General features: G+C 37.9%; 1 protein-coding gene across 4 annotated transcripts in view; it reads left to right on the plus strand.

Moving 5' to 3' along the window:
- Positions 1–279: 279 nt before the first annotated feature.
- Positions 280–13,864, plus strand: part of LOC149252476 (protein tesmin/TSO1-like CXC 5) — a 167,380-nt gene continuing 153,795 nt past the window's right edge. For 2 of the 4 annotated variants that reach the window (XM_089459713.1, XM_089459716.1), the window contains exons 1-2: positions 281–532; positions 631–839. In XM_089459713.1, the coding sequence (XP_089315839.1) occupies positions 640–839 (200 nt within the window). In that variant the 5' untranslated portion in view covers positions 281–532; positions 631–639. Of the gene's footprint in view, positions 533–630; positions 840–13,864 lie in introns of all 4 variants that reach the window. The other 2 variants (XM_089459715.1, XM_089459714.1) reach the window with 2 other exon arrangements.

Consider the following 13,864-nt stretch of genomic DNA (forward strand, 5'->3'; position numbering starts at 1 on the left):
AGAGGTATCAATAACTTATAACTTAATAAAAATCAAAACATTATATAAATATAAAACTAAAATTATATAGATAATACACCAACTCTTTAAACTTTATTACAAGATGCCTATGAAAAAATTAAACCATTTTAAAAAAATCCCATACCATCGCCAATTAGATAGTCCTTAAACAAATGAACAATTTAGGAAAAATCCCATGCAATCACAAACAGATAGCCCCTAAAATCGAAGTAAAGCCCCGCAAGTGTCCGTACGATGCACTTTGTTGTGAATGGTGGGCCGTCCACAAGATTGAATTGAATCGCGGGAGGTTGGAGGGTTTTAAGAGAAAAACAAATTTTTTTTTTTCGGTCCCGCCATGCTTCTCAACGCTGTTTCCGGTCCCTTCTTCGATGTCCGTCAATTTGGCTGCCTCATTCTGAAATCCGTCGCACCGATTTCAAAGGCCGCTGATGATTTCTGTCAGGAAGACAGGCATTCGCCGGAGATTTTAACTCTGTACTGGAGACGACTCGACTGACAGATCGATCGGGTAAGAACAACATCATTTTCAGTTGTTAAATTTTTCTGGTTATTTCCTAAAATATTTACGGCAACCGATTCGATATGAAGGATTTTGTGTGTTTGCAGCGGTAGTCGATGTTTCCTCAGCAAGGAGGAGGAAGAGCTGGAGGAGGGGTGGTATCCCCGCCTGGAGGAGGCGTTAAACAGGAGCAGCAGGGGGACCTCCCTTCAAGGAAATCCGTCAGACAACTTGATTTCACCTCCACCTCCATGTATGGAGATTCCTCCACTTCTTCGGACACAGCCCTGCGTACATCGCAACAGCCTTCGTCTATGTAAGTTTTGTATACTAATGTGTTTTTCCTTTCGAAGTTGCGGTTGAGAGGGTTTTTGAGCTTCTTTTGTTTCACATAAATTTCTGGGGTTCTATGATTCCATCAGACTTTTTTGACATTGGATAGACTTATTATAATTCGTGGGCAATATTTACTTAAAGGACATTCTAAATTTTCTTGGCATTGAGCTGTTCATGCTTTTCAACTGTGATGTGAGTTCTATGTGTTTGTTGGTATTGAAATGTGTCTGAATTGTGCACAGAATTCAATCATGGCTGGGATTATTCAGAACTTCATTCCTAGTTTGTTACTAGAAATGGTGTAATTTAGATGTTTTATTTCGTCCTGATTTTATAACTTCAGGGATGGCATAATTTCGTTAATCCACTGCATCTCCTGTTGCTGACTATGTTAGATGAATACTGAGAGTAAGTTAATGTGGAAAAAATGAGGGAGTGAGTATATACATAAAATATGTTTACTCAAAGGTTTGGCTCATCTGGTTGTCACCAATGTTATTGGGCATGTGGTTAGTTCTGTGTCAGTACTTGGTAGGTGTCTGGTTCAAACCCCTGGGTTAAGTATACTAGTCTATGACAACAAGTTTACTAGAGATTCTGTTAAAAAATGTAGCATTTCTTGGGTTTCATTTGGAACGTGTGTGTGTGTCGGGCTATGGTCTTTTCAACAACTTGGAGTGGCAGTAACTGTGAAACTGACATAGGTTCAAATCTTGGTGGGCATGGTTCTCCCTTGCATGGGTTTGCTGATTGTAGCTTTTGTTGGGTATGTGCCTCCGTAGATGTTGTTAGATTAGTGCTTTCTTGTGGTTTGTGTTAATTAGTAACGTAGCTTGTGACAATTGTATGTTCCAGTTCTTGCTAAATAATAGGTCGGCGCATTGGCTTAGTACCATCCACCTCTTTTTTGCTAGTAAAAGCACTTGACGATTTGGTCGAATTATTCTTGGGTTTTTAGTCCATTTGGTTGTTTCCACACACGTACATATATTACGAGCATTGATTTTGACCAATGTTGCACGAAGCGGAAGCGTTTTTTGGAAGCGGGGATGCCGAAGCGTCATTTCCAAAAATCTAGGAAGCGAAGCGTCCGCGGAAGCGTTTGCTATATATATATATATATTTTTATATTTTTTTGCATTTATACTCAAAACAAACATCCCAAATACCAAATTAATTGTAGAAGACATGAAAACATGCATATGTTTGCATAAATCAAGATAGATATAACATCCATTGTACATTAATGATCTAGAATCTAGATTCTTCTCCTCTTGTCTAGCCTTTGCCTCTACCTCGATTGTCTAGGGATATGAGTCAACATTGCCCAATTTTGATCAAGCTACCTAATTCAAGACTTAAAATATGGTAGAAAAAGCTTAACATGTTTGATCGATGATTTTGACTTGATTGAAAGGTAATTTTTTGCTAAGGGCGTGCCGCGTGACAAAGGAGTTCAACAATTAACACCACCAACACTAGGGTACATATAGGGCTTGGTGCTCTTGATTAGATGCTAATCGCATACCTTCATACTTGATATAATCTAATGAAATGCCACAATCCCATTGATCTTGAATTCCTGAAAACTGTTAAGTCTGATGAATTTTGAATAGGATATGAAATTCTATTTTCTCCATATGAAGTCCAATGAGGCTGGAACCACTCTCAAACATCCTGAGTCATTTCATGGTAATGTTAAAAATTTAAGTAAAAGGATGAAAATGAAAAATAAAGGAGAATGTCACTTTCACTTTAAGAATTTAACATTACCATGAGGGAGCATCTGCTATATTTATTTTTTTTGTTTTCATTCGTCACCCTAACCCAAGGTGGACCCACCCCCAACAAGCAAACTCACCTAAAATTAAAAAAAAAATGGAAAAAACCGATTTTCTAAACGCTTTTTCGGAAGCTTCTCTGGAAGCGTACGGAAGCGTACGCTTCCTCCTCCGAAGCGCCACGCTTCCGACGCTCGAAGCGCCGTACGAAGCGCGCTTCGGAAGCATCGCTTCCGTACAACGCTTCCAAATTTCCAGGAAGCGGCTAAAAAAGCCGAAGCGGCGCTTCCGAATTCGGAAGCGCCGCTTCCGAATTCGGAAGCGCCGCTTCCGAATTCGGAAGCGCCGCTTCCGGCCAAGCTTCCTAGGCGCTTCCGTACGGGACGCGCTTCGGGGCTTGGAACCAAGGGGGGGCGCTTCGTGCAACACTGATTTTGACCCCTAGGGAACTTGGGGTAGGAGTGAAATGTCTTGGATTTGGCAAGAATGTTGACATATATGTTGGGAATGTTCTGATGTTTTTGTCCAATCTTGGGCATTGCATTGGAATGATTTCTAAAAGATCGGGTTTGGAAAATGTTGAAGGACAACTTGCTGAGAAGATTCATCTTGATGTTGCCAAACATTTGCATATCCAAGTTGATGGACCATTCTTAGATAAGGCTCAAGTTGATATCACCAAACATCTATTGGCCTAGGTCAATGAATTATCCATGACAAAAACTCAAATCAATGTTGATGATTATTTGTTGACCCCAATTTGACGCACATTTGATGACTGTCAATAAACCCTAAAGCGTTCTTGAAGATAAGTTGATGTGGAATTCTAGGTGGTAGGATAAAATAGAGCCACAATAAAAAGGATCAACAATTAATTGAAGCATTGGGGAGGTAAATAATCAATTCTAGGTTAATGAACATATGTCAAGTTACTAGCTGGATTGTTGTCAAGCAAACGGTTAGGGCACTAGGATTTTGCTAATATAACGGATTCTTGGTTAACATCAAAAGGCATGGAATTCACAAGGAAGGTTGTTGGTTCGTTGTGACAAGAAATGTAGTTCAAAACACTTGGTATGTGTCTTGGAGAGTTTTGGATCTGGAAAGAATTTAGAGAATTGTTGTTTCACAGAGACAATGTAATAAAACAAACTTGGAAGACCAATGATATCCTTGAACACTATTATAGTGAAACAAGAAATGCATTAGTGTTGGATAAGCTTCCACGTTTTCTGACTATTCTTAAATCTCTATTGTAAGGTACAAATGGTGGCAACCCATTTTGTGAAACATAAATTGAATGAAATAGTTTGTTGAAAATTCTAGTAATAATTTGAAGTTTTATTCCTTGTGAGGGTTTTCTCTAGCTAAAAGCATTATGCACGTCTTTGTGGTTGTTTGTGCTTTTTATATATTATTGTAGTTTAGGTAGGCAATTGAAGAGTAGAATAAGAAATCTATTTTGAGTGTGCCATTGGATTTTTGACTTGCTCATTAGAGAATGTGATTCAATTTTGTATTAGAGCAACATTCAGTTCTTGAGCATACTAGAGTAACATGCTTTCATCAATTAGGATTGTGCATTAACTAGACTTGCATATAGTTTGTAGCAGGTGGATAACCTTAGGAAGGACACTTGGAGACTTAGAATACCAAGTGGTTCCAAAATGGATAAATCTTAAGTTGAAAAGACACATGATGTCAAGAAACAGGAGTTCCATGAAATGAAGAAAATGTAGAATCAGGTGAACCTACCCTTACTTGTTGCATTGAAGTTTGAGAGATGGAAATAATCCAATGTCAAAGATGCAAAACTTAAAGATTTACCTCCGAATGGGATGGTGGGTGAAGATAAGCCTCATTTTATGCTTTTTAGGGTGGAAGCTAAATTCAAAATATCTCCATACAATGGTGTGGTGGATGTTGAAAAGCTTAATAATCATATTTTTGAAGACCTTTATCTATCCAAAACCATATCCTTTAGGGTGGATACATAAGGATGTTGAGCTATAGGTCATTTTATCATACAAACTAGCACCTTTAAGTTAAAGTCCCAAAGATAGGATACTAGCCACTATCACCTCACCAACTCTCCTTTGCACTCTACATTGAGGAAAAGGTTCCTAGCCAAGGGGGGTTTCCCATTGGATACTAGGATTGCTTTGTGTAGTAATAAGTGGGAGTAAAGAGAACTCAACAATAATAAAAAATGAATGACAAAAATGAAATGGTTTTCGGTGTGATGAGTGAGAGGGAGGCCAATGCCTTATCTATTTGGGCTATGGAGTCATCTAAGCAATTTCTGGAGGGCAAATCAAGGGCTATAGACAACAAAGTGGCATGCCATGTAACTCCTTAACTTGATTCAACGATTGAATTAAGGGAAAGCAAATAATCAAGTGATGTGTATTACTTAACCATTCATTTTGGTGATTATTCTTACAAGGATGTGAAAGAGAGGGCCTATCTAGATCTACAACTCAAACAAGAATGAGGTGGCTCCTACCCAAAGATTAAATACAATTCTACTTAACCAAATGACGTAGAATAAATAATTCATAATCTTGGAGGTAAACAACATGAAATGAAGACGAGGGAGAGGGAAGGAGCCTAAACCTTGGTCAATCTTTTCCAGTATGTGGAAATTTGGAAGCCCAAAATTCTATTGCAGCAACTGATTAAGTTTCTTCTATTTGTTAATTACTGAACAAATTATTTACTGCATCCTACAACAAATACCAAAACTAATACACTGCAGCCTCCACCAATTAAATTAAATGCGGAAACAAGAAACTGAGCAAGAAAGAAATACACAACACATTACACTGTTATTTTTGGACAAATGTCCCCGGAAAAACCCAACGTGGGAAAACCGGTGCAACCACTGAGGGTTTGTATTATTAAGCAGTAGTAAATATGAGTACAATTCGTTGGATGCCCAACTAGCTATCCGATACAGAGAGAAACTGGGCAAAAATAATAGTGAGATGATCTCACCCTGTCACTGGAAGAACCAACACTGATATGCACTGGAGATGAGCCTCTGCGCTGCCTTTGCGCAGTTCTGTGTCACTCCCACGCAGTCACTGCATCATTGTAGCTGGGACTGCGCTGCATTCTTCTGATCCTTTGTTGGTTGGAAACTTCAGCTCTCAGGCCTCCCGATCTCACACCTCGGCTTCTGACTCTGGAACTCGACTTCCTCAGCAGAATTTCGATCTCCCTCTGAAGCTTTGCGCTGCCACAATGTAGCTCTGCGTGGCCCTGCGTCAGCCTCTCTGGACGTCTCTCTACCCTCTTTGCCTTTTACTCTCTAGTCCAGTAAAACTTCCCTCCAGATACTATCCCTACCCCTCATTGCAAGAAATCACTTTGAATCTCTCTCCGGCAATTGCTGCGCTGCTCTCTTCAGAAATGCAACCTCTGATATCGTACTTGATATGATTTCCAAATGCTTATCAAGCCTCTTCTTATAATCTTCTCGTTGAGAACCAACGACCTAGATTAGATTCTAATCAATGACTCAGATAATTTTGGCTTGATCCTTGTCTTCTTCTAGAAGTTTCACCCACAGTTTGATTAATACCCTTTAATTATTTTAATTTTCTAAGTTTAGACTTAGGCACCCATTAAAAATAATTAATTATGTTAATAAAACTATCTTTGGGTGGAATTTCCCAAAACGATTTCTGGGTATTGTGGAATACATGTGTCCAAGCCTCCCTGCAAATTTTGAGGCTTAGAGCACATCCAATGCTACTAGAAATCAACGCAGTGGGGCATTGTACTCTTCTGTGGCCTTATCATTGCCTTTGCCATTCATAGCCTTGCACAATATAATCTCCAAATGTGTTCTTACAACATATATCCATAATATACAAACTAACATAAATAAGACCAACACTTGAAAAGACAAGACACCTTAGCCTACAAAACTTGGAGCTAGCTTGCTCACAAGTTCTTCCATTAATTATTGAAATCAAATTCTCATTGCAAATGGAGAGAGGAATTCCTTATATAGATTTCAGCTCTAACCCATACAATAAAATATGATTTTCTCCCAGAACCACTTTTCTCTCCAAGGAATACAATACAAACAAGGCTCTCGACTGTTGAGAAATATAGCCTGGACATGAACTTCCGCATAGGTTCTATGTGAATGTGTGAGAAGTAGTTCGAGATATTTCTATATTCGAAAACTAATTCTATGTTGTAATTCACTTTGTTAAAAAAGTGAAGGTCTTATATTTAGTACTTGAGTTCAAAAAGCATATTTCATGCATGCATGACTTAAACTAGGAGTCATGTGAAAAATAAATTAAGGTTTTGGTCTTAAATAAAAGGATAAAGGCATCTCAAGATAGAGGGATTAAACACACTTGAGTAGTAGAGTAGGTTGAGAGGAGTGAGAGAGAGAGAGAGCAGGGATTTAGAGGCAAATTTGGGTAATAAGAAGTTTTGTACTTGTTGTTGTATAGTTCTATACGATCACATGGATAACATCGCATAGTTGTACAGATAGGTCCATATAGTTGTGTGGTAGACCATAAATCGAATAAACAACCCATGTAGTTGTACAGGAGGAAGTACTTTATCCATAGGTAGTTTCACTTAGTTTAGGGTGATTTTGTGACAATAAAATTGGTTTTTTTTTTCATACCTTCCCTATTTCTGGCAGCTTTTGGAGGTTTTCTTGTGAGTTTTTCGAAGGAATGAAAAGATGTTAATGAAGCAATATGTACTTGTGTATGTGCAAAAATGTTTTTATGCTTTTGCTATTTAATTTCTAGCTATTGTGTGATGGATGCAATGGTTTGAATTTAATTTCAACATTAATTAAATTTAGTGTTACTTGTTTAATTGACATCATAATGACTTTAGTCATCTAGGCGTGGAATTTTTATGTGGTATTAGAGCTAACCTCTTTGATTAACATTCTCAAGGATTTGCAGTGGTAAAGCAATTATCTAAAGGAAGGACCAATATTTAAAGGGTTTCAAAGTTTTATTTTTAGATTTGGGAGTTTGTGTACCAGATCTCAGAGATGGCATTAGTTAGCCTCAAATTTGAGGACATGCTGGATGGTGCCTCAAATTTATTATCATGGAAGCTGAAGGCTACACGCTCACTAGAGAAGAATGAACTTTGAGATATTGTTAAGGACGTTGTGATTATGCCTATAGATTTGTAGTAGAAAGCCAAGCAGATGATCGTGGATGCTATAAAGGATCTTTTGATCTCTCATATATCCAAGAAGAAGACGACGAAGGAGATGTTTGTTGTTCGCTGCCTTGGTTAGTTTGTACTAGGGTGAGAACATAAACATGGAGATTATATTATGAAGTAAACTTAGGTCCATAAAGATAACCATATTAGACATAGTCATTGGTTATGTTATGAAAACTACACAAATTCGTGATCAACTTGTAGTAGTTGGGGAGAATGTTGCAAATGTAGAGCTACTGAACATGGCATTGAATGACTTAATTTCTAAATACCAGATTTGATTTATTTCACACAATGACTATTTCATAATCATAAATTTTATTAACTAGTAAATTATTTTTTTGAATTGTTGAAATAAACGCACTGGTATTTTAACTTTTCACAGTAAATTTGCAGTAGAAAATACTTGGAAAAATTAGTCGCAAACAACACATAAATATGCCCAATCAAATCTTCCTTTAGCTTTATTAGTCTAGAAAATTGAGGGGCTTTACCCATAGATAAATACACATAGATTACAAGAATAATTGAACCTAGAAATGGTCCACAGGATTTTCGGTCTAAGAGAAATTCAACCTCCTTGAATAAATTTTTCCTTGGCAAATCTTGGCCTCTTCTTGTGAATTTCAACCCCCTTGGCTATACGGTTTGCACATGGAGAAAACTTGCCCCCTTGGCTGGAAACTCAACCTCCTCCCTTGCTCCATGCGACCATGGATTTAAACTCAGCATGCATAGAAAAACTCGCTCTCCTCCTTCAAGATCTTGGCTCCTCTCTCCAAATTCTCGGCCTCCACTAAATTCCTCTTTCGAAGAATCCTTGTTGCACACTTTTCCTTTCTCTTCAGTCACTCGAGCCTCTCACTCGTTAAGAAAATTCTTTCCACAATCGCAATGTTGTGTGTCTTCATCCTCTCCTTTAGGTTCCCTTTATAATTTCTCATTGAGCCAAGTCCCTATTCTCCTAATTGATAGAGGGCTAGGATTAAATCCTAACCCACTTAGATCAAAAGTGGAGACTAGATCTAAGTCACTTAAACAATTAAATTATTTATCCTTAGAAACTTTAGCCCAATAGCCAACATTAATCATAAATTAATTAATGCACTTTTCCTAATTTAAAACTTAAAAAAAAATTCATAGTACTTGCTCCTTTCAAACAAGCATCGAAAGAGGGCTCTCTCCTGAATTCTAGACACCTAGCATATGCAAAAGACCTTTCTATTCTACGAACATCAACAAAATGGATTCCCAGCCTCATGGAAATCATTTATCAAAGGTATTTGTGGTTGGGAGAACCTTCCTAACTTTGGGAGGCTTTGGGGTGACTGTATTTAGGAGAAGACTTAGATGGAGTCAAAGACTAGCAAGAAAGGTGGTGATTGAGAACCTAACTCTATTTTGTCATTCCATTAAGGGTAGAGGTAAAGGAGCTAACAAGGGTAAGGGAGAGAGTATGAGTCACTTACATCTCGAGTGAGGTAATTCGTTATATTTTGACGATGTTTTGTTTGTTCTAGGTTGTAGGAAGAATTTGCTTTCGACTTTGGTCATGGAAGATAAGGTATTTGTAGTCGAGTTCAAGAATCGACAAGTCCTCATTAGGTTGGAAGATTCTAGCCTATATACAACTCAAGTAATAGTGATTGCAAAAGGTAATTTATACAAGTTGTTGTGTGAACTTCTTTGAGCCTTGATGCATAACAGTGACATCTTATGCTAGTTGTGGCACAAGTGGAAGGGGCACCTACATCATAGTTTGTTGCCTATCACAAGTCTTCCAGAGTTTAGTATGGAGTGGCATGGTGTATGCAAAGGATGCACACTTGGCAAGCATGCTAAGGTTGCTTTCTTAAGTAGTGAGCATAAGTCTAAGGGGATTCTAGACCTAGTAGATTCGTTGTTTGTGGATTGATGTCAGTGGCATCAATGACAATAAGCATCTCTTATGTTGTCTTTATTGATGATTTCTCTCACAAGACTTGGATTTGCTTCTTAAATTACCAAGTATGGGGTCTTCATCAGGGTTTAGGAGTTCAAGGCTCTAATTGAAAAGTAGATAGGGAAGAAGATCAAATTCTTGAGATTGGATAGTGGGGGAGAGTACCTCCAAGGAGTTTGAGGGTTTTTGCAATATATCAAGAGGGAGTTGACTGTGCAGTATAACAAACACTAGAATGGGGTTGCAAAGCAGAAGAATCAATTTGTCATAAGAGTTGCTATGGCCATGACACATGACTAGGGTTTTCCATTGTTTTTTTAGGTAGAGGCATGCAACACAATAATCTACATCCACAATTGGTGTCCTCATAGGATCTTAGAGGACAAGAGACTAGAGGAGGCATTCACTGATGTGAAGCTAGAGGTGAGTCTTTTCCTTACTTTGGTTGCCCAATTTATATCCATGTAGTAATAGAGAACAGGACTGAGGGTTTATTTGTGGGTTACAGCTTCTTCCACAAAGAGGGACTAGACTATGAAGAAACATTTGCTCTGCCACCAAGTATACTTCTATTGGAGCTGTTATGTTCATTGTTTTATTTGTTGGATAGAGGATACATCGAATGGATGTGGAGACAATTTTCCTTAATGGGATCATTGAGGAAGAAGTGCAAATAGTAACCTCAGGGCTTTAAAGTAAGCGGGAAGGATTCCCATTTTTTTTTCTATGAACATGTTGTGTCAGTTTGTGGTGGAGCCAAGGTAGGAGCATTAGGTAGTAGCAAAACATGTGCTCAGGTATTTGAAAGGCACAATGGAGTATGGTCTGAGATATCTTAGAGATGGTGAAGTGAAATTGTATGGGTATTTAGACTCAGATTGGTTAGATAGTGCAACAGATAGGAAGAACATCTCAAGGTGCTACTTTAGCTTGGGATCAATGATCATATTGTGGTTTAGTAGGAAGTAGAATTTTGTGGCACTTAGCTCAGCAGAGGTAGAATACATGGCAATTAGTACTACTAGTTGTCAAGCCATTTGGCTTCGAAAGTTACTTGTAGGTTTGCTTGATTAGGTGTTGTATCCTATAACCCATTTACTTTGATAATCAAAGTTGTATCAAGCTCTTTGAGAATCCAATGTTTCATGATAATTTAACGGATAAAGAGATCATAAATCACCTCATATGAGACATGGTTTAGAAGGGAGCAATGAAGTTAGTATATTCCCACAGATCGGTAGGTAGCTAATATTTTGACCAAGGTTGCATAGAGTGGGCGCAGTGTGAGCATCGTCCTCCAAAAATCCTTGGGAGTGAAGTGTCTATATATATGTATATATACTATATTGTATTGCATTTATATTAAAAAGTAACATCCATAATGCCAAATGGCATTCACAATACATTAATGATAAATTATTCAAGCATCAACCATTTAAATTCTAGCAATTAAAAACAACCATACAATTTTTTAAGCCACATAAAAGAAAGTAGACCCTTTACTTATGGAATGAAATATGTTATCTAGCAACTATTAACAATAACATGACCAAATAGTTATGTTTACAAAATAGGCCATCAACACACCGAAGTATGAAGATTGAAAGGTCTAGTCACCCTAGACAATAAACTAAGGTAGTTGCTAAACAACTCTCTATAGAAGAAATGTTAACCAATTATGAAAGCATCCATGTTGCCAACTGTTGTAGCTGTGGGGTAGCACCACCATGCATGTTCCACCACTCCTTGACAAGCAGTTTTCCACCATCGTTTATATCAGGATACTCATCATTTGTATCATCCTTCATTCTTTGCATCTTGTCTAGCCTTTGCCTCTACCTTGGTCCTCAAGGGACATGAGGCGACACCATACAATTTTGATGAAACTGCCTAATCCAAGCCTTAAAATATTCTAGAAAAAACTTAACATGCTTGATCAATGATTTTGGTTTGGGTGAAGGGTACCATTTTACCAAGGCCATTTTAAAGGAGTTCAACAATCAACACCGCCAACATTGCACATATATGGCTTAGTGCTCTTGATTAAATGCCAATCACATACTCTCATTTGTGATAGAATCTAATGAAAATGTTGCAATCCCATTGATCATGAAAACCTTAAAGCTGTTAATTCTGTTGAATTTTGAATGGGATATGAATTTCTATTTTCTCCATATGAAGTTCAATGAGGTTGGAACCATTCTCATACATCTTGAGATAATTAATGGCAATGCTAAAAATGTGCGAGAGTGCTCTTGGGAGCGTGCTTCAGACCTTTCAGGCACACTTCTTGTGATATGAACTGGATCATTATATTGTTTGTCATCCATCTCGATGCATTTGGAGTAGAAAAAGTGGAGGAATCAACTCACGAGACCGTTTTTATCAGTGGGACCCAGTTGGCAAAATGGGGTTTGAAACCTTTTGGGAGCATTTTGAGGCATCAAATGACATTTTTTGGCGGTAAAACTTTGCCTCTTTAGCGCCGCACTATTTCATGCTATTCTATACACAAAGATTTTTCCAACGGCACAAGAAGCGCGCTAACCAAAGTCCGTATGCAAAAGTTATGCCACTCAGAAGTTGACCTTCTTGTTTTTACACCTATAGTTTGGGAGGATGCCGTGTTAGCCCCCATTATTCATGGAAAAGGGGCTAGCCACGTGATTATGATGTAAAAGACTCTAGAAGAGTTTATATTGTAACTCTAGTTAAGAGTTGATGTAGTCAAAATCAACCACTAGTAGGCTATCGGGCTGTGTTATAACCAAGCCACTAGGAGGAAGAGACATTCTATTCTTTTGAGAGCATTTTGTTCCATAGTTGAGCAAAGATAGCCAGGGGAGATAGGAGGTAGAACACACAAAGAGGATCTGTGCACTGTAGCAGCCCACGGGCCACAAGCATTACTTCTTTGTACCTACAACCATGTTTCCAGACAGAGAAAGAGAGTGAAGCGACCTCACCATCCAGCTGGGTTTTCTCTATAACAGGTTTCCCACAGAGCATATCTTGTGTCTTATGTGTGTGTGTGTGAGATTATTTTGTCGTTCTCTACTTTTCTGCATAATTTCCATTTGCATGCATGCACTAATTACAGTTGTATCTATAGATCTTAAAGTTTAATAAAACTGTAATAATGTAGAATCTCAGATTTTTAATATAATATTATCAGATCTGTTGTGATGAACTGTCCAGTGGAATATCCATGGCAGTTTGAACATCTTGCCAATTTGGGAGCGTGATGCTCCCAAGGATGCTCTTGGAGCCAAGGACCATGCTTCCAAGGCGCTCCTTGGACACTCCCTAAACCATTAGGCAAAAACGAAGTTTGAGGCATTTAGAGACAGATCTGGATTGGTGTAGAATTCATTCGTCGCTAAGAGGGAGTGTTGAGAAATATAGCTCAGACAAGAACTGTGTGAATGTGCCATAAGTAGTTTGAGATATTTCTATTTTTGGAAAGTAACTTTATTTTGTAATTCATTTTAATAAAAAAATGTTAAACTCTTATATTTTGTAGTTGAGTCTAAAAACTGTATTTCGTGCATGCATGACTTAGACTAGGAGGAATCTTAAAAAGAGATTAAGGTTTTGATATCAGTTGAAAGTATAAGGACAAGTCAAGAAAGAGGGATTGAACATACTTGAGCGGTTGAGAGAGAGAGAGAGAGAGGATTTAGGTAGAAGTGAATTTGGGTAGTAATAAGTTTCATATGGTCGTACAGAACAACTTTGTATAGGTTAATGCATAGTTCCGTATAGTCATATAAACATGCCCATATAGTCATGCACACATACCATACTCCTGGTTATATAGTCATGCACACAAACCATAATCTTGGTTGTATAGTTCGTATAATTGCATATCAACCAATGCTTTCTTAGGAGGTTATCTCACCTAGCTTAGGGTGATTTCGTAGCCATGCGACTTTTGGTTTTTTGGTAGCTTGTGGAGGTTTCCTTGTAAATTTTTTGAAGGAATGAAAAATTTATTTGGAAGTAGCAATTACTTGTGTATGTTGGAAATTATTTTTATATTTTTATATTGTCACT

This window comes from Pinus tabuliformis, chromosome 7, assembly GCF_031772625.1.
Source record: "Pinus tabuliformis cultivar Carrire ecotype Pingquan chromosome 7, CPIR1, whole genome shotgun sequence".
In the NCBI taxonomy this organism is placed as follows: domain Eukaryota; kingdom Viridiplantae; phylum Streptophyta; class Pinopsida; order Pinales; family Pinaceae; genus Pinus; species Pinus tabuliformis.